The 21,879-nt window shown below is 48.4% G+C and overlaps 1 protein-coding gene across 1 annotated transcript in view; it reads right to left on the bottom strand.

Annotated features, from left to right (window-relative positions):
- Positions 1-21,879, bottom strand: part of LOC135396543 (acid sphingomyelinase-like phosphodiesterase 3b) — a 248,546-nt gene that overhangs the window by 12,138 nt on the left and 214,529 nt on the right. The window contains exon 5 of the mRNA XM_064627580.1: positions 18,660-18,853. Within this exon, the coding sequence (XP_064483650.1) occupies positions 18,660-18,853 (194 nt within the window). The remainder of the gene's footprint in view (positions 1-18,659; positions 18,854-21,879) is intronic.

Below are 21,879 nucleotides of genomic sequence, written 5' to 3'. Positions count from 1 at the left end.
TCAATTTCAAGCTGTACGAGAATACTCGGCGCAAGCGCACATCACTTGGGAATTTATAGCAGAACGGGATGCCTGGGAGACTCGGTTAAAGACTCATTGGAGAGAACGTTATGTCGAAGTCAACTGGACTTGTGTGTCAAGTAGACTGGACTTGTGACCGTCTTGACTGAGGCTGAAGCCATTGTTAATTCAGGGCCCTTGACACCAATGTCGGAAGATTCGGACAATGTCCGAGCCTTATCTCCTTCGCATTTGCTAGTGGGAAAACGTCTGGCAGCCTTACCTCCTATGAAGAGCCAAGCGACAGGCATGAACGATGAACCGTTGGAAGTTTTTAGAACCAAGGAATGACTTCTCACTGCCTACTGGCGTCAGTGGAACACGGGCTATCTGTTACAACTCAGGTCTGCGAACCTTAGCCCACGGGACATTCATACAACGTGTGGCAACATCAACTTGTGCTTTTGACTGACCAGCGTCAGCCGAGGATGCTATGGAAATTAGCCTGGGTATAACAAGTCCATATGGGGCTTGATGGACGTGTACGTTCATGTTCTCTGAAGACAGCTACCGGGGCTTGCATTCGCCGACCTATTCAGCTGCTGCATCCTCTAGAAGTCTGACAGTCGTTGCTGCGGGAGGGGAAGTGTTGAGGAAGATTAAGATCAGCGTGGAGGCGGGGCTCGTGCTCGTGTTACTTGAGCTTGATCGTTCATTCTTGTTCTTGCTGCTGTCGGGATCACTAAACCTTTGAGTACCTTTCCGCTCGTCTGCTCTTCCTCTACATAACACGCATATTTCGTCAGCTGTTTCCAATTCTGAGTTTGACACACCTAATCTTTCGTTGTTTCTAGTCCTTCGGGAAGGCATAAACGCTAATTTCGGGTTCAGTGCAATGCGTACCACACAAAGGAACGTCCCTTCGCTACGATCTTTTGCGACGTCTGCCATACTTCTATATATAATGTTCCAAAGTGCCACTACGGACTAAATCTCGTGGAGACTCTCGTGGACTAAATCGGAGATCGTGACGTTTTCAGGTAAAACACTACGGTTCGTACACGGCTAAACCCGTTCCTGATTGTTTATCCGAGCGACACCCTAGCAGCGAAAGGGAGTGGTCGCACTTACTGAGAGGTGAATGGAGTACTGCCTTTAAGTGTATTTGGTCTCGTTTTCTGCAAAGGTATTGCTCCGATGAAGATATACGCCACCCCGGTGTCCCGTAAACGTTTCTCGGGATCTGCACCATCAGTCCTAGCGATCACAAGCTAAGGCAATCATGGAGTTTTCGCTTCCCGGTAACGTCAAAGCATTGAAGTGCTTATAGGTATTGTTCGTTTTCACATACAATTCGTTTGTGTGGTGCTCGGTCGAGGGCGTAAAAGGAAAAGGTCCGGAGCCGCCAGCTGATCAGAACATAGTGTATGGTTTTGATTTCGCGCGCCCCGCGCACCTAAAGTATACGCTCTGTAAGTGAGCGCAAAAGAGCAGGGCGAGAGAGCGGAATGACGCGCGCGGTGACGTGTCGTTCTTCTATTCGTGGAGGAGCCCACCGCACCACGTGCGAACTTCAAGAAGGTAAACAAGTGAGAGCTGCCGCCTGCACGCCGTGCGTTTCTCATGGTTTTCACCTGTTTTAAGCGACAAAATGGTGAATACGTGCTGTGTGTATGGCTGCACTCTGTCCCATTTGGATGGAGTATCCGTATTCCTGTTTCCCAAAGACAAACGGCAGCGTCGGCGGTGGGAGAAGGCGATCAACCGCCGCTATTGGCAAGCCACAGACACCAAGGTTGTCTGTAGCCGTCACTTCGACCCCGCCGACGTTCAAGGGAAGCGGAAACAGCTCAAGAACGGTGCAATACCGAGGCACCATCTTCGTGGCGCCGACAAGGAACAGCTGGCAATCTGCACACATGGTACATTTCGTCTACTCGTTCTGCATGTTTTGAACGGCACTCTAGGTGCTAGATATGGTCATAGCAGTGGCGTCATTAGCAGGTAAGGACTCCGGTAATCACTCCTGAATGCCCGGGTGCCATTGGCACAACGTCAATGCCCTGGGACCATGTGTGGAATCTCCTACTCACAGACCACTAGACCAGAACCTGTTCGTACTCTCCTAGGAAATCGGCGCTGACACCAGGTAATGCTTTTTTTTGTGAGAAAGCTTGAGCAGATTTTGGTAACGTTATGTGCGTGTGCAGCATTGCAGCACAAAAAAGTGTCACGGTGCGGAACATCATGCACATCAGCCAAGGTCTGTCTCCGAGGAACATTTTTTCAAGACAGTGGATGATGTTCAGGTGTCTGCAGTTGCGTCCAGTAAGTAATTTTGCCTCCGGTACCTCATTGCGGTCTGGCACTTCACAAGGAAACATATGTAATCAATGTGCACGCAGGGGGGTTGCAGGAATCATTTGAGCAGTCCCGGCAACAATCTGAAGGGGAGCACGGCATTGCCGAAGATTCCACCTTTTCAACCTTGAGCAACGAACGCTCCATATTGGACAGCCACACAGAGCTCGGTATATGTTTGTATTGCAACTGGGACAAAAGGATGGTCAGTACATGATATGATCCTTTTGGGTCAGACCAGGTAGTTCCCCTTCAAGCAGTTTTGGGTAAATGCAGGGTAATCAGTGTCTTTCAACATACCTTGAATTGCTGTTACCAAAGTCAAACCCAGGTGCACCTTTGAATTCCAGACACACAGCCACAAGAACATTTCTGCAATACAGTGGATAATGTTCAAATGTCTGCTGCTATGCCCAGTAAGTAATTTTTCCTCCGATACCTCATTGCGGTCTTGCACTTCGCAAGGAAACATATGTAATCAGTGTGCATGTAGGAGAGTTGCAAGAATCATTTGAGCAGCCTCCGCAGCGATCTGAAGTGGAGCCCGCCATGGCCGAAGGTTCATGTCTCCTTCCATATGTTGATATCACAGACTATTCTCTCGACCAGGTAAGATGTGCCCTGAATAACCAACTGGCCTATCATTTATTGCAGAAGCCCTCACACGAGAGAACCAGCACTTGAAGGAGGAAATTCAGTCATTGCAGTGCAGAGTATTTACAGTTAGTGCTCTGACTGACGAATACCTGCAACTTTACACGGGTATCCCTGCAGCAAACGTCCCTGCACTTGTAAGGCTCATTTCCAAACTTCAGATCAAATACTACAGCTACAGTCGTGTTACAAAAATCAGTTTGGAGGATCAACTTCTGTTATGCTTAACGAAACTTAAATTGGGTACCCAGACAATGATCTGGCATTTAGATTTGCAGTCAATCGTGCAACTGTTCACAATGTATTTTTCACATTTTTGCACGTTCTCTATGAGGTCCTGTACGAGGGCATTATGGTAAGAAAGAATGTGAGGGGCCCTTTCTTGATACACGAAATGCCACCACATTTCTCAGCTTACCCGCATTGTACGCTAATACTCGATTGTAGTGAAATTGAAATTGATGCGCCCAGAGGGAGCATGGAAGCTCAGAGCTCCTCATATTGAAACTATAAATCAAGAAACACAGTGAAGTTCCTGGTTGGAGTAGCACCAAATGGCACAATTTTACATGTCAGTGAATGCCATCTGGGCTCTGTAAGTGACAGGGACATTGTGCAGCACTCTGGTGTTCTAGCTAGCCTTAAGCAAGGGGACCTAGTGTTATCAGACAAAGCGTTCCGCATATATGACCTTGTAGAGGCTATGAAAGAGACGAGTGAGCTCTACGATGTATGACGGTTTAATCACAGGGAATGTCGATGCAGTCGAAAACGAAACCTCGCACCGCGGGGGCAGGTGCGCAGGAAGTATTGATGGTGATGGCTCGTGTGCTGAAGATGCTGTGATCGCTACATGGCTCTCCCCCCCCCCCCGAAGAGGAGAATGGCGGGACGCTTGCTGGACGAGGACAGGAGACCAGCGTACGTGGCGGAGGGGTCTAGTCGCGCTGGGAGACTGGGGGGCTGAAACGGTGTCGGCTGAACGGACTCCTACCGAAGGAGACGGGCAAGGGTCCAGGTAGGCTGGCTTGAGGTGGTCGACCGCAACTGAGTCCGGACCTCAGGGAAGGAGCAGGCGGAAGTGCTTCGGCGACCGCGACAGGACCTCGTGCGGCCTGCTGTAAGGAGGCTGGAGCGGTGGTCGCACGGCGTCCAGGAGCAGAAACACGTGCGTAGCCGTGTCAAGGCCGGGCGGTCTAAAAGTCAGGCGTGAAGAGTGGTTCCGGGTCGGAGTGGCCTGGTAATCTATTCTATACATCTATTCTATACGTACATTCTATACGGCGACTCTATTGTTTCAGGTGGACCTTGTCCAGAGGGGCATTAGTGGAAAAAAACAGTGTAGCCCTGAGACAATAGGATGACGTCGCGACCAATGAGAAAGGTCTGCAGAGGACGCAAGGAATCACTTCTCTCTTGGACACTGGCAGGTGTGGACACGTTAATTCTGTTCCTAGCAATTGCGTTGGTCGTTAGTGGAAGAGCGTAGCTTCGGTGGGATTCCGTTTGCCTGTGATGGGGTGCAGATGTGTGGTTCGTCACTGGTGAATGGTGGATTTTGTGACGAGCGGATTTACAATGAAATAATGCAGTGTACGTGTCCGATGATGGTGAGTGTCTTTTTCACTCTATTCAAGTGTTTCTCTGTGTTTGCTTTCTTCTGTTGCCCAGCGCTCGTGCGATTTTTCCTGGCGCAACAGGGCTCCTGACATGCCTCGACCTGCATGCTTTCCTCTGTTGACTCTTTGTATTTTTTCTTTTATGGACACGAAAGGTTCATGTTGATCATTCTTGTCTTGACTTTGACGCTAGTGCTGCCCTGAATGGGAATAGTGCTAGAACAATTCTTAATAATTTTGCGATTAAATTAGTTCAGAAAGTAACCACAAGAGGGACAGATGCATGACTTTATAGAGGAGTAAAAAGCATTGCGATCCAGTTCTGTGCCTGGCTCTCGGATAGAAAGAGTGTATCGTTCTCCGCTCCTGTGACTGCCATTGTGGTGGGCTGATTTGTTGTGTAACTAATTCTTTCGCCAACTTTGTCCCCCTTTTTTACGATTTTCATGCCCATGCATGTCGGGTGCTGGTTGCTGTTGTCCAGGCATCCAGCCATTTTCTATCTTCTTCTGCCTTGGGAACGGGAGTAGCGCTGGCGTGATTCTTAATAATTTTGTCATGAAATTAGTTGAGGAAGTACACGCTAGGGGGGTGCAGATGCGCGACTTTATAGAGGAGAAAAAATCATTATGATTCAGTTCTGTGCCTGGCTGTCGGATGGAGCAGTCACATCGATCGGCGCTCCCCGTGACTCCTGTTGTGGTGGGATGATTTGTTGTGTAACTAATTCTTTTGCACGTGATAACTTCCCCCCTTTTTTATGATTTTCATGCCCGTGCACGGCAGGCGCTGGTTGCTGTTGTCCGGGCATCCCTGCCATTTTCTATCTTCTTCTGCCTTGGGAACGGGAGTAGCGCTGGCGTGATTCTGAATAATTTTGTCATGAAAGTAGTTGAGGAAGTACCCGCTAGGGGCGTGCAGATGCGCGACTTTAGAGAGGAGAAAAAAGCGTTATGATTCAGTTCTGTGCCTGGCTGTCGGATGGAGCAGTCGCGTGATTCTTTTTGTTGATAGCTATTGATGGTTAGCATCTTTACTCTTGCTTTCACTGCCTCTGTATTACGAGTGTTTTTCTCCTTGGATGTCCAGAGCTGTCCTAACCTGCCCAGACATGTCATGATGACGTCACAGCTGACGTCACAGGATGTCCAGAAGTTGTGGTCACAGCTGAAGATGCTTTGCAACATGCCTCTGTGCTCCGTCGCCCAGCGATGGTCAGCGGCCGTTCCGGACCGCTTTCTTCAAGATGGCGCCGTTGATTTTCAACGAAACTCCTTCTCTCCACTCTATCTCTATCTATTTTTTTTTATTTTTTATGGACACAGGTTGCCGCCGACGCACAGGGTGGCCTGGACACGAGTTAGATGCTCCCCAATTAGGGTGATGACTCATTGGATGATGCTGATTAATGTGGGGGTCCCAATTGGCTCTAATTGCTAATTAAACGTGCCCAGAAGCCTTGTAGCGTTGGCGGCAGTCTGTGTCTTGTCATTACTACTCAGACACGTCGCAGAAATTTTAAAAGACATCAGCTAAGTTAAACTTAAGTGCGTTGCAGAGCTCTTCACTGACTTCCCCAACAACACACTGTCATCCCTGGGATATCCTAAGAGCATCATGCATTGACGGGGGTGACATCTGCAGGACGGTGGATCTGATCCTCAAATCATCCTCAACATGTCATTTTGGTACTATATAGCGTCCTTATGGCATCCTCAGATCATCCACAGATCCTACGTCAGGACCACTTGAGAATACTGCTAGAGCATTTCTAGGATGCAATTTTTTTTTATATTCATATCCCTTTTTCAGTATGCGCACTTATAAAACACGCCCAAGTCGTCAGAGAACCCACATCAATGTTTTTTTTTTATATTGCACAGAGAACAGTTGCATACCGACTCTGACTCCATGCATCTTGTTTAACTGCCAGAATGAAGCCTGACTGTTCCTTTCTAGTACATAATGGACAATAAGCGCAGACGCACTCCGAAAGGTATTAGGAAAAACCTTCCCGCAAACAACACCAAAAGGTATTCTCTTCCGAAGCTGAAACAGATACTGTTTATTGCTTTCACGCGACTCTCCGTACATTCGAGACCCATGCTCGTCTGCGACACAAAACAAAGGGTGAGCTGTCCATGTTTGTTTCGGTTACGCGAGGAAAAACTACTAATGTGAGAAGGATTTCAGACCCATCGTTCCCACCCTCATCGTCATCATAATAAAGGCTCGTTTTTCGAACCGCAACAATTTGGTGGAGGTGCGCTCGATTTCCCTCCTCCTAAGCCTGTAACTCTGGAACTCCGAAGCCGTCGCATTGTACTTATGGCTAATGCACCCCCATCCCCAGCCGGCAACGGTTCTGCCTTGGGAGGACAAGCGACTGCGTCGACTATCCCCGCACCAGTACTGCGGCAACATGACCCGCCCACATTCAACGGCATCGACGGCCAGGATGTTGATGATTGTCTTGACGAATTCGACCGCGTCTGCCGTCACAACAGGTGGGATGACAACAGCAATAACGTCGCCTTCTATCTGTCCGGGGTCGCAAAGACTCGGTTCCTGAACCATGAGGCAGAATTCCAAGCCTGGGAACGATTTTCGTCTCGGCTACGGGATTTATTTGGCAGGCCCGCCTTTCGGAAGTCAGATGCTGAGCAGAAGCTCTCCTCGCGAGCCCAACATCCCGATGAGTCGTACATGTCATACGTCGAAGAGATTCTATCTTTGTGCAAGCGTCTCAATCCTGAGATGCCTGACGACGAAAAAATTCGCTACATACTCAAGGGAATACGAGAGGATGCCTTCCAACTTATCATGGCAAAGGACATCACTACTGTTGCCGAAATTCTTGCATTCTGTAAGAAACTACAGGACGCAAGAAACCGGCGCACGAAGGAAGCCCATCTCCAGTACGGAGCCTCTGAAACCGTGTCCCTCGATAATCTGCGTCTCTTGATCCGAGAGATAATGAGGGAAGAACTTTCCAGGCTTTCATCACCTACGGGTCAACTACTGATTCAACCTACTGAGACAACTGCGCTTGTACAGTCGGTAGTACGGGAAGAACTCGCGAGCGCAATTGGACAGCGCACCACAGCCCACAATTTACGCCCTCGGCGCCCTACACTGATGCTTGTACCTCAGACCGCCCATTTCGTTATGCCGGTGATCGCTATTATTACTCTGCGCCTCCCGCCGCAACATCTGGTGACGGACTCCGGAATGACGACTACGCCGGTTCACGTCGCTCCCGGTCTCCAGCCGGTCGCCGCAGGTCACTGTCACGTAGCCCCCCCATACGCCTTACATCCCCTCCTCCCCAGCGGGGAAACATGTAGTTGCAGTTCCTGGGGGTCGTCCTGCATCGACTGCACCGTTTTCAAATGTCCCCCCACCGCACCCTCGAAACTGCATCGACGTTTCCATTGATGGCCATTCTTCATCAGCACTTATTGACACCGGCTTCTGTGTTTGTATTTTGTCTGCTAAGATGTGCAAGAAGCTGCGCAAAGTAACGTTCAAAGATGGATCCTTTCTCAAGTCGGCGTTTAACCACATTTCTCACACGACTGCTTCCTGCACCGCCAGTATAGCGATATCCGATGTATGCTTCCCTGTGGAATTCCGAGTCCTCCCTGTTACTTCGCATGACATTATACTGGGCTGCGATTACCTTCAAGAGCATCACGCCATTATCGATCACTCTCGTGGTGAGATCACTCTGCCTACAGGGCCCGTCTACGCCAGTGAGGCCGACTGCGGCGTCCTTAAACTGCATGTTGAGCACGATACCCTACTTCCCCCCCCCCCGTACTACCATATTCATAGATGCCGTCTCCTCTGAAGCTTCGTCTACTCCTGAGGTGATACTTTCTCCTCACCATACTCCGCTCGCACGCAAGGGTCTCGTTGCTCCGTTCTCCCTCTCACGAATTGACGGTGGAAAGACGTCTCTCCCTGTCAGCAACACTTTATGGGAGCCTGTCCGGTTGCCGCGCGGATTTGTCGTTGCCACCCTGGAACCCGTGAAGATCGGCGCCGTGCATGCTCTCGAAAATTCTGCCGACGCCGCGGTAACTCTCCCTCATCCAGTGCACGACTCGGCCCTAACTCCCTGTTTCAAACTGTTTCTCCCTCGCTTGACGATCGGAGTAGACGCAGGCTTCTATCCTTATTACGAAGTTATGCACATTTATTTGACCTCGACAAATCACCTCTTGGGGTTGCACGCGACGTGGAACACTCCGTTGACACTGGCTCTGAAAGGCCTCTTCGACAGAGACCGTCTCGTGTTTCTCCCGACGAACGACAACAAATTGATAAAGAGGTCGACCAAATGCTGTCCAAAGGAATAATCCGTCCTTCCTCGAGCCCTTGGTCCTCACCTGTCGTCCTGGTTCCTAAGAAGGATGGCTCTATACGTTTTTGCATTGATTACCGACGTCTCAACAAAATAACCCGGAAGGACGTGTACCCCATGCCCAGGATTGACGACGCTCTAGACTCCATGCAAGGCGCCAAGTATTTCTCTTCTCTTGACCTCCGTTCTGGGTACTGGCAGATTCCTATGGCTGAGTAGGATAAACCGAAGACCGCTTTTGTTACACCGGACGGGCTATTCGAGTTCAATGCGATGCCGTTCGGCCTCTGTAACGCTCCAGCTACATTCGAGCGGATGATCGATACTGTGCTTCGGGGGCTCCGCTGGCGAACGTGCCTATGTTACTTGGACGACGTTGTCGTTTTCTCGGAAACATTTGAAGACCACCTACTTCGCCTTGAATCTGTACTCTCCGCATTCCAGTCTGCGGGCCTCCAACTCAACGGGAAAAAGTGCCATTTCGGCTTCGAGAACATTAAAATACTGGGTCACGTTGTCCCCGCAAACGGTGTTTCTCCAGATCCTGATAAAATCAAAACCGTCTCCGATTTTCCGAAGCCAACCTGTGTCAAGGAGCTGCGCAGTTTCATTGGGTTGGCATTGTATATCCGTCGATTCATCAAGGGGTTCGCCCATATCGCAGCCCCTCTCACGGCTCTCCTCTCCTGCGAATCCAACTTCCACTGGGACTCCCACTGCGAGCTTGCTTTTGAGCGGCTCAAAGCTTTGCTTACCGCCGCCCCTATTCTCAGGCATTTCGATCCTTCCCTTCCCGTTGAACATACCGACGCCAGTGGGGCAGGACTGGGTGTAGTTTTAGCACAGCGCCACCCGGATGCGCCAATGGAGCAAGCAGTTGCCTTCGTCAGTCGCACATTGACTAAAGCAGAAAAAAAAAACTACTCAGCCACCGAAAAGGAGTGTCTCCCCGTCATCTGGGCCATTGGCAAATTTCGCCCTTACCTATACGGTCGTCATTTGTCGGTCGTGACCGATCACCACGCTCTTTGCTGGCTTGCGTCCTTGAAAGATCCCTCTGGAAGTCTTGGGCGCTGGGCACTAAGACTCCAGGAATTTGATTTCGCTGTGCATTATAAGTCTGGATGCAAGCACCAAGACGCTGATGGCCTTTCCCGATCTCCACTGCAAGACGAGACCTCCGCCCCGGTACTTTCTTATGAGGATGTCATGTCGCTTTCCGAGATGGACCCAAGCACTTTCCCCTCAGAACAGCTTCACGACGAAGCCGCCCAGAAGCTCATTCGTCATCTTGACGGCACGGCACCTTCTACAGACAAGAAATTTATACGTAAAGCCAAACACTTCGTGTTGCAAGAAGGCACGCTGTACAAACGCAATTACAGCCCCGACGGCTCTCGACTTCTCTTGGTCGTTCTGTCTCAATTGCGCAACGCTATCTTGCGCCATTCTCACGACGACCCTACAGCGGGACATCTTGGCTTTTTCAAGACCTACGAGGGGATCCGTCGCAAGTTTTTTTGGCCGGGCATGTACAGGAACATCCATCGCTATGTCTCGTCTTGCCAACTGTGCCAACAACGCAAGTCTACCGCCACATCCTTCGGTCGCCTACATCCTCTACCACCCCCACTCCATCCCTTCGAACGAGTCGGGGTTGACCTCTTCGGCCCCCTCCCCCTGTCCACTTCTGGAAACCGCTGGGTTGTAACGGCAATTGACCATTCCACCAGATACGTCGTTGCTTACGCCCTGCCTTCCCCAACAGCTGCTGATATTGCCCAGTTTTTAATTCAATGAATCCTCCTCCAGCACGGCGCTCCCAGAGTCCTGTTGAGCGACAGAGGCTGCCAGTTTGTGGCTGAGATTGTCAAGGAGGTCCTCTCCAGCTGCTGTGTCACCCACCACTTTACGTCTCCTTACTATCCACAAACAAACGGACTCGTGGAACGTTTCAACCACACCCTCGCCAACATGCTGTCTTTCTATATCTCGCCTCGTCAAGACAACTGGGATGACCTCCTTCATACTGACTATGGGATGACTACCTCATTTACGCGTACAACACTGCCACACAGTCGACAACTCGCTTCAGCCCCTTCTTCCTACTTTACGGCCGTGATCCAGTCCATACTATTGATACCTTGTTCCCCTACGTGCCTGATATCTCCAACCCTGTAGTTGCAAGCGCCACCTGCCGTGCACAAGAATGCCGACAGATTGCCCGCTGCCGAACCTTCGACACGCAAGCGTCAGCCAAACAGCGTTACGACGCGTCCCATGCTAACGTTGTTTATCGTCCTGCGGACCTCGTTTGGCTTTGGGTGCCTCTGCGGAAGCCTGGCCTTTCGTCCAAATTCCTCTACCACTACGTTGGCCCCTACAAGGTACTGCGAGCGCTCAATGATGTAGCGTACCTCATCCAACCACTGGACAATCCCGTTGACCGGCGCCGTCGGTCCACTGAGTCTGCGCACGTCTCTCGCCTCAAACCATACATCCCACGACCTCTCGACACTTCTCGCCCGCCACAAGAAGATCGCCCGGAGGGCTTCCCTCCGGAGGGGGGGGGGGGCAGTTGTGAGAAGGATTTCAGACCCATCGTTCCCATCCTCATCGTCATCATAATAAAGGCTCGTTTTTCGAACCGCAACACTAAAAGCGAATAATTAATTGAAGTATTAGCTCTACATCGCTGCAAAGTCTATGTTTCTTACTCATTCTGATTTGAGAAATTCAGGTGGGGCCTTTGCAAGTCAAAAGCAGTAGGACAGAATCGCACGTTTCTGTCCTTTCCACGAGGTGGTGGTGGTGGTGATGGTGATTGGGCTTGCCGTTGTCGGCCTCATGAGAAATGCTCCATGTATCATAGACAATCATCCTTTTCGGAGGCAGATAATTTTATGCTGGGCCACCCTTTATTTCAGAAGAATGTCAATCGGGTCCAAGCATCGGCCGGGAAAAAAAGTGTTTAGGGAGTCTGAGCTGGTAAACTAAACAAAGTAATATTTCTCGTCCCACTATCTACCCACAGGGACAGGCACAGGACGTACCTGAATGACTCTTCACGGACTGTCCGCGAGTGTCATCCTCAGGATGTTCTGGGGATACACCTTGAAGGACGAGGACACGATGATACTGTGGGGACATCCTGAGGACCGTGTGTGTTCTTGGGGTTGTGCTTACTGCGAAACAGATGCTTCACCCATGCAACTCCGTCATCTGCTTTACGGGAGTACGAGCTGTGCGCTTGAATGTAAAAAATACTGAATGAGTTTAATAAATAATCTGCAGGGTAGTAGAATGTATCACAGCTCAGTGACTCTTCTAGAGATGTGTATTGTAGAAGGGCAGCTCTCCTTCTATCAGTTGGCAATGTTATTTTTAGCAGCTATACATATTACCTTCAGATCATCTCACAGTCCAGTGGGGTTCATTCAGCCTGGTGGTTGCTGGATACACCGTATGCAAAACCTAGCGCCATCTCGTAGCACTCCCAGGAACATACCGACATTCCGCCATGTATGAGGCGTCCCACCCGGCCCGAGCAATGCAAACGACTGTCATACAACGGTTCTCTCGCGTGTCATGCTTCTCATATATGCTATTTCAATATCTTATCTATGTGATGAGACGCGGGATTCAAAGGGAAGTGTAAACCAGGTAAGAAAACCTCAAATGTCTGTATTCCTTATTGCATCGAAAGCTTTGAGCGCGGTGACATAGGTTGGACAAGAAAATTACGTTAACCTAGTGGAACGACGCTGTTATCCCATCCCAGGAGAAATGTATACAGTTTGGTACAGCTCATTTGAGAACTTGTTAGTGCACTTTATACAGCAGAAACATTTGGTACGAAATAAAAGCTTAGTACGATTGCAGTTGTTGCTACGAAACCCGCTGTGATACTCACCGTTACGCACTGGTGTAAGCTGTGGTCTTTCTCAGCTCGGTGAATCTGAGTTTTCGTTATTTGACCATCTCCCACATAACTGTCACGTTTGGTTGCACTGCATTTCATGTGACTGTTTCCCACACAAGTAGTCCTCCTTAGATATGCCCCTCAGACGGTGCACTCTGACTGTTTCAATCATTTAGTGCGAAGACACTTCATGCTTGCCTTACAGTCACCTTCAACAGCTTACCTGAGACAGAAATGACTGCTGGCCATCAAGACAAAAGATGCTGACACAGCAAAGGTGTGTTCACGGCACTTCAAAGGGACTAATTTTGTCACAAACGTACCAGAAACGGGTGTCTATGAATTTGCTGTGCCATCAGTCTCCACATTCAAGAAGTCAGAGAGAAAACTACAAAGGGAACGAGTACTAGTGATACAAAACTATCGGTAACTAAGTCATCGATAGTGTCCAGAACCATAGATAGTTCTAGGATAATTGTCCATCGATACTTGCCGCAATCGTACTAAGCTTTTATTTTGTACCAAAGGTTTATGCAGTATACAGTGCACTAAATAGTTCTTAAAATGACCGTACTGAACTGTCTAAATATGTCATAGGATGGCATTAAAGAGCAGCCATTGCACTATGTAAACGTAATTCTCTCTCCCAAAATCGAAATGACCGCGCTCCAATGCACCAACGAATTCAGAAGCGCTCTTGCCTTGCTTGCATTCCCTTTTGATCCCTTCCTCTCACCTTGTGAATAACATAGTGAAACAACACATGTGTGAGGCAAGACACGCGATAGAACAGCTGGACGTGAGTCGTGTGTATGGCTCGGGTCGGGGAGGGAGCCTCAGACAGTTGCGGAATTCCGGATGTTTCGGTGCGCGCTACGAGAGGGCGCGGCGTTTTGCATATAGTCTATTGCCAGCCACATTAGCTGGCTGATCCACCAGCCTGATTGGACCACCAACCCATCAAGTCTGGTGGGCTGATGGGTACATCAGCCCACCATGCTTTGGCACAACCGTTGGGGATGCGAAAACCAAAAGGTGGCGCCTTATGGTTGGCGCTCGGCCCTTATGTCACATTGCTCGAGGCGGATTGGCTGAAACTCATTTCAAGTGAAGAATTCGCGTCTGCTCTGTGCTCAGACCGGCACAGGTCTGCTCTCTCGTCCGCCCGTTGCGTTCTCATGCGGCCTGCTGAAACCCAGGCTGATGTAAACCTGGAGTTCTGAACGATTAATTGAATGGGCGATCCTAGCCCTGTGAGTGCTTTGCAAAAGTCATCGAGTAATCGTATCGGGAATTCGTTGAACGTTTCGTCTTGTCAGAATCTGAATGCTTGTTGTTCAGTTTCCTAGGTAGCTCATGGTGGGACAAGAACAACAACTTTATTTTGAGAAGGAGAGTGGGGAGGTTCATCGCCAGAGGCGATACTCTACCCCGCATGGTGGGATAGTAGACGTCTAACCTGATACTTTAGGGCTAAGCCGAAATTTAGTTTTCCTCCACATGAGTCCCGACCGGCGATGATGGTATGCCACGGAGAGGCGATGACGGTGGCCTATCTCCCTGGACGCGCCGGTGGAACTGAAGCCGGTGCTCCAGGCGCGTGGCCATCTTCGTTGTCCACGGCCCGCTACAGTGCTCCCCCTCAGACGCGGAGCGGCGACAAAGTAGTACGATGACCTACGTCAACACCGGAGGAAGAGAGTAGGAGCGACCGTAGATGACGTGCACTATTCGATGTGTTCGTGGCACGGCACAACACCCGTTGGCAGAAACTGTCGATCAGCAGGGCAGATGAAGGGTAATATCGTTGGGCGTCAGAGTCGAGCGTGAGAGTCGTGGCCTGGGGTGCCACAACCGGCACGGGAGCGAGAGCTCGTAGGGTCGATCCCAGGAATAGCGAGGCTGCGTTAGCCGTGTCGGCTGCCGAGACGCCGGCTGAAAACGTGCCTTGGCGTCGGCTGCCGCGACTGCCGAAACCGGCAGGCGAGCACGTTGCTCTGGTGTCGCGGCCGGCAGGGGATGAGCGTCGAGATGTATGAAATGAAGCGGTGGGTCGTGAGTGTGCCGGAGGCCGTGGAGAGCGGTCCCTGGAAGTGAATTGATGGTCGGTGGGCGGATGCGATGATCAGTGAGCGGTCGGGTCGTTGCGTGGTCGGTCGGGTCGAGCGGTGCGGGTCGGTGGGTCGTTGCGGGTCGGTCGGTCGTGTCGGCAGCGGATCGGAAGTGTGGACGGAAGCGGGACGAGAGCGGTCGGCGTGTTGATCGAGAGGCGAGCAGCGGTCGTGATGTCGTCGTGATGAGTCGAGTAATGGCGGGGGCTTCCAGGGAGAGCGTGCCGTGGTAGTGCTAGTCGATGGTGTTCTCAGAAATTTGGGGTGGTCAAGGGCCTAATTGCGCCGAACGTGGTGTTCATAGTTCGGGTCACCAAATGTAGAGGACGATAGTCTTCCTCCACATGAGTCCCGACCGGCGATGATGGTATGCCACGGATAGGCGATGACGGTGGCCTATCTCCCTGGCTGCGCCGGTGGAACTGAAGCCGGTGCTCCAGGCGCGTGGCCATCTTCGTTGTCCACGGCCCGCTACAACTTCTATAGTGCTATCCGATAAATAGGTGTCTACGAAAGATGACTACGAGATGTCCCAGAGACGTTCAAAAGTAAACGTTTATTTTTAACCCCCTTCTGGCATGTTCTGCATACACCATGTATTAGACATGTTTCAGACAGTCAGCTTTCCTATCCCTTTTTATGTGTCTTCCATGAATACCTGTTCAAAGCCTACAAATGGCTCTGTACCTGCCGTGACATGAGCCCCTCGCTAGGGGATGTGCTAAAACACGCAATTATTTGCTTTCTTCAGCTTCAAATTCAGCCACCAAATTAGATAAGAACAATTCTAGAGACTCCTTTTTGCTATCAGGACACCAACATTGAACATAGCAACAGAAGTGTTAGAAAACATCTGTCGCACGCTCTAATAAAATTGGCGTATATATGAGGCATGTACTCGTGTAATATCTTTATGAGCTTTCTCATGATGGCAAGATCCAGTGGAAGGTGATACCCAAACTGACGAAAACCATAGGGAATCATGGCCATATCTGACAACAGAGGCGAGAAACAGAACATATCGATAACATAACAGACAAATATATATACCCAATTATTCAGTCACTTGCAAATGCAGACAAGTTTGGACTGGCTAGCTTGTCACTCCTGGCCTGGCACTCAAGGTTTTTCACCATGGCCATTGCATATGTGGCTCTAGATATGTGAATCACCAAATGCAATATGTGCAGTTAAACCATACGTACGTACGTACGTATTGTACGTTGCTGCTGCTCCAGCTTGATAAACTGGAAAAAATGAAGAGCCGGAGATCTGACTGAGGCAGTGAGTCAGGCTTCCGGTTCTTTTCAAAGCGATCCTTCTTTCGGGCCATTCCATTCCCCCTTCGGTTCGAGTGGCTTTTAGGAGACTCGTCTGATCAACTCCCTGGCTCACCAATTCATAGTATCGTTCGTTATTTGGGCTGCTTGCTCGTTTGTTTGCTCTTCAATTTATTTTGCTGGCCAGTACGTTGCTCACTGTCTGTTGGTTCTCTTGTTTGACCTTTTCTTTTGGTAATACAGAGATCTACCTGCTGCTCTAGATGCTTGTTCTTGCTGCTGATTTCAATTTATGTTACCGTTGGTTGATTGTCAATTATTCATTTGTCTGGTTCGTATCACAAGCCAAGCACAACTCCCAGGTTGCGTTTTGAGCCTTTTGCTGCTGCTACGTTGGAGTCACATGACATAAAATATTGCTGCGCGTGTGACTATGTGTGAACACATCCATCCACTGATAGCTTTTTCTATTGCAATTTATATCCGCATGCATGTCAAGTACATATGTGATATTATCGTTCCCCTAATTCAGGTGAGACAGGAATACCACGCTATTATGCAGATGGAGGCACTGTCTTCGAGAACATTTCAATGTCCACGCATATGGGCCACCCACAAGGCAGAAAACAGTACCAGAGTCCAACAGGTATGAAATACTGTTTCCATTTTTGTTCCCGGGCATATGTATTCTCTTTACCCCAACAAATATTTGCTCATACCAGCATATTAAAGGCACCCTTTAAGAGTTGATTACAGTATTTTACTGAATCGCGCATTTTTCGTATAGAAAGGGAGATACGTTAGTGGGGAACATTTTGTCAAACATGTGGGAATCTACGTTTGGAGCAATGTTTCTTGGATTAGCGTTTTATGATGGTGTTATCATTGCTCGTTAATGTAATTTTTGTCCTTCAGTAACTCGCTTGCAAAGTAAGTAGTACGAAAGCAAATAAAGAAACTACACTCCAACTTGAACGAATCATGAACTAAATTAACGAATCATTATAACAACCTGAATCAAAGATCTCCACACAATCATAAGAACCATTCTGCCAAGCAGTATAAACCACACAAACACAGACGCACTTTGTCCATGTTGTGGACAGCAGCAAGCTACATGCCTCGACACAAGTTTACGGAACACGCGAGCGTGTATTTTCTCCTCGTTTGCACACTTTACAAGACAAGACAAGAGGAAGCGGGCTTGTTCTCTCACTCAGAGGGGTGGAGGAGTGCTCCGGCAGCGACACCAATTCAAACCACCTTTCGAGCAAGCCATACCGAAACTACCTCGGTGTCTTGCTACCAGCGCACTCGCTCACCCCTCTGAACGAGTAAACAAGCCCATTTCGCTCGCCAGTAGGTGTAGCAGGGTGTAGCAGGAGAAGATACAGCGCTCGCGTGTTCCGTAAACTTTTGTCGGGACCTGTACCATGCTGCAATCAAAATAAATAAATAAATAAATAAAAAGAGAAAAAGAAAGGTGAAGTGACCCCTTGCACGATAAGCCATGGAACTTTCCATGATATCTCTGTGAAATCGCTCTGAACAGAACAGGTAAACATCAGCCACCTCTGCTGCTCAACAGCGTCACGTGAAGGAGGACCAGTTTTCCAAAGCACTGATAAAATGTTTGTGAAAAGAACAGCAATTTCCAACACAACGCGCGATGTAAAAATGCGCATAGAAAGCACGAAAGACACCAAACAGGGCTACTTCCAGTAGGAAGTATAGTAATGCCTCTGACACTTGGATCGCGCGTCTATGTCATTCAAAGCGCGCAAAAAATTAAGAGTAATATATTTTAGCTCTGCCACGCCAGTTATGACCAGTGACGGAGCTTGATGGATATTACAAGAAATCAAGCACTCAGCAAGCGCGAGCCGAAGCTATACCTTTCCGGAGTGACGTCTGCCTCATCGCGATCGGCATTCTGCAGCCTTCCGCTCGTTCAAGCTTTAACTTGTAAGAGTGCGTTTGGCGGTTCCGTCAGTTATTTATCGCACAAGCCATCAAGCAATAATATCACTAAAGAAATACTGCTGCAATAGGCGCCGAAGAGTCCCCATTACCATGTTTCTCGTGCACTCCTTTTACAGCCTGTCCTAGCGTTCAGTCTTCTCTTCAACATGCACTGTTTATGTAATGACATTTGCATTACCTTCCGCTGGCACCCTTCGTAGATGAGTGAAAGCTTTTGAAAAACGAGTGAAAATTTGCATGTTGAGGAGCAGTCTGCTATTATGCAAGTGCTCTATACCTTCTCAAGAGGAGTACGCATATAGACTTTCAGCAGTACACCACTACATTTCCTTCCCCAATTGATGTCTAGAAAAATCATACCTGATCATAATCAGCATTTGCCTGTGTGAGATTCATGAAGTACACAGTATAGTCCAGCAAGTTTCCAGTTGAACGATCATATTTGTACAACCTAACCGATGGATTCACAGGAATGGAGATGTTGACTGCCCTAGCATGAATGCTGCCCCAGGGTGTCACAGATCCCGACAGGTGAGCAGCTGTTGATACTGATCCTGCACAATACAATGTAATAGAAAACCAATTCCTGGACAACCTATGCTCCCACATTGGCGACTACATGCCGTATCACCGCGCATTTCTCGGCATGCAAGAATAAAAACAAAATGGCCAGCCTGCCAGAAAAACCCGTATCTCCTGGCACTCTGATATATGCCACCAGAGGTGCTGTTTGGAAAATTCGATTCACCTCGCAAAATCCGGCACACCGAGAAATTGCGCGGCAATACAGGCTGTCTATGGACCCCTTCAAACCATACACTGTGTGGTTACGCATTGAAAGCTATGTATAGTAATCTTCATCAGGTCCATAGAGAATATTACTACATGTGTTATAGTCATAGATTGAGAAGTTACCCGTCAAAAAGAACTCGTTACAAGTTAAGTTACCGCGTGCAAAATGTAACTAAGTTAATAACGATGTTCTTCAGCATGAAATCTAACTCGCAGTTACTGAGTTACTTAAAAAAAGAACGAGTTACTTCCAAGTTACTTCGGACACAAAATAGCATTACGGAGGTGCAGCGGGCGTGAGGAGTTGAGTTAGACCTCGAGTTGCCTGCGGAGGAGTGCAACACGCTTAGATCGTTTTCCTTTGTGCCCAACAATAGACCTCTCCCTGTTTGTAAATAAATGACGTCATAGTGTCCGACAGCGCCAAAATTTGGTACAACTGAACTACGCTCGAAGTTAGAGGTGAACAAGGTCGCGCCCGAAAGCCACGGTCTGTAGGGGATTACGACATGATTCCTTGAATGAGCGCGACCCTCGGTCCTACTTTTCTTTCAGTGGGAGACAGCGAACAAGTGTCCGTTCGTGGAACCCAGCCGTTCTTCAAGGTACTGTAAAGCAGCACCGATCAAATGTCATTTAGTGTGGCTATTCGATAGTCCAAGCCACCTGGACAAAAACTGCGCAAGTTTCATTCCAATCGACGGTGCAATTAATTAGAAAATTACAATTAAAGATTACGGGCAACACTGTACTAGGTATTCTAAATGAATCCGTACTCCTGCCACATACGGGGGCAACCACATTGCATGCGTATAACACTGGGCCAGACATAACAATCCCCCACAATCCACCGTAAAATCCGCCCTTGCAATCCACACAACGATCCACATCTGAAGATAAACGGATAAGCGAACTGAAATGAAATGCTGAGCCGTTGAAAAAAATGCGTCAGACGTTGAAGAAGCCAGACAGCGTCGGGACTTGTTTGTTCACAGACGTTCACAGAGAGAGTTTGTTCGTTGGAAAGAGGCCGCGAACAGAAGGAGCGCGCAGGCGCAGCAGAGAAGTAGGGAGAGCCTCCATCGAACATCGGCCAGCGCTGGGTTACCTCGCAAACAATACTGTTAACAGGGGTTTCAAAATGCATAGGTCAACAGGGAAACTAATAATATGGTTACTAAAATAACGAAGTTCCGATGTAATAGTGTGTAATACAAATTTTCAGTGTTGCCCGCTGTACAGGGGGTTGTTTGACACCAGGCGTCGCACCGCTCCACTACGCCGCATTTTTCATGGCAAGTTAAAAATATTTATAGCGCGTTGTCGGTCGTACGGTTCCGCATATGGTATTTAGAAGCAACAAAGTCTCTACTCACATCACCGGCATATCATGCTTGTCTACTGCTTTACAGTACCTTTCAGCTTTGTTTCGCTTTCAGTCGGTCTACCAATGTCATGATGACGTTTCTCTGGTAGAGGTCAATTCGAACGCTTTGCATCTTACCCCCTGTGGGCGCACAATGGTTCAGCTTCATTTCAATGGTAGCGGTTCTTACTTATAAAATACTGTCACTCATTGAATATCACGAAATATGCCATGAAGGAACCGGAGAGAAATCAAGAAAATGTGTGGACGTGAGTGAAAAGCGAGTTAAAAGTAACTGGGAAATTAAGTTACTTGGGCAAAGTTACCAAAAAAAGGAACGAGTTCCTCTGAAAGTTACCACGGCGCAAAAGTTCCAAGTTAAGTTACAAGTTACCAAAAGGAACTTAGTTACAGTAACGAGTTACCTCGAACTCTGGTTATAGTTCACTGAGCGATCTGGTGATAACTTGTCCAAACCAAAGAAGATGCACTGAACTGGCAAACACGTATAATAATAATAATAATTTCTTAATTAATAAGCTTAATTAATAATCATAAAAATAATTTATTTGAAATGTCTACAAACAGCGGAAGCCTGCAGAGCAGTGCACCTTCGTTGAACAGTCACACCAAGCTGAGGTTTTCGAGCACCTCATGTCTAAAATAATTAAAACAGGGATGAAATAAATCATTGTCATTCAAGAAAACATTAAAAGATGTTTGTATCTGTCGAGAGGTGGGCATGTATTATAATAGATACAAAGTATAATAATACAAAGCATTATAATAGTATTACTGCAATGCTTTTTGTATCAGTATTGCTCATAGGTATTACTCATTATTATTAGTATTTTGTTTGTTATGTATTAGTCATAAGACAGTAATACGTTACGACAGTAAGTCTCTGTGCATGTGAGAAAGAAAAGGTTGGAGAAAGCACGTGACAAAGCGTCTCTCCACTCAGAAAGCGGCAATAAGGGGGGATTCGGGCCACAACACGATGGTGAAAAAGATGAAGCAACATGGACCACACGTGCAGTTGTTGTGGTACCTTACTTGAGAGCGGTCCAATGAGACCGTTCTAGGTGCGCAAGGGGAAAGGGAAAACCTGAGAGACTGCGCGAAAGGCTGACCAACTTGCATAGCGTTTACTTCTAGGCCACCACACTAACCATTGTCCCTGTGTGACTCGGCTCTGGTACTTACTCATAACGAAGGCAACCTGGGCCTTCAAACAGATCTATGTCATTACCCCCACATTTCCAGTTCTTCCCACTGGCTTTGTCACGATTATAGTGGGTGACTAAAAAGTCGCAAAGCATAATATTGAGGCCATTGTGACCTGGAAATGTCTGTAAGTTCGGTTTGGTAGCCAGGTTAAAATTTACGATGCAACGAAATTATGCCGAATTTCATGGCGCG

The sequence above is a fragment of the Ornithodoros turicata genome, chromosome 6 (assembly GCF_037126465.1).
Source record: "Ornithodoros turicata isolate Travis chromosome 6, ASM3712646v1, whole genome shotgun sequence".
In the NCBI taxonomy this organism is placed as follows: Eukaryota; Metazoa; Arthropoda; class Arachnida; order Ixodida; family Argasidae; genus Ornithodoros; species Ornithodoros turicata.
Note: the sequence above shows the minus strand (reverse complement) of the source record. Positions and strands in the feature narration are given on the sequence as shown.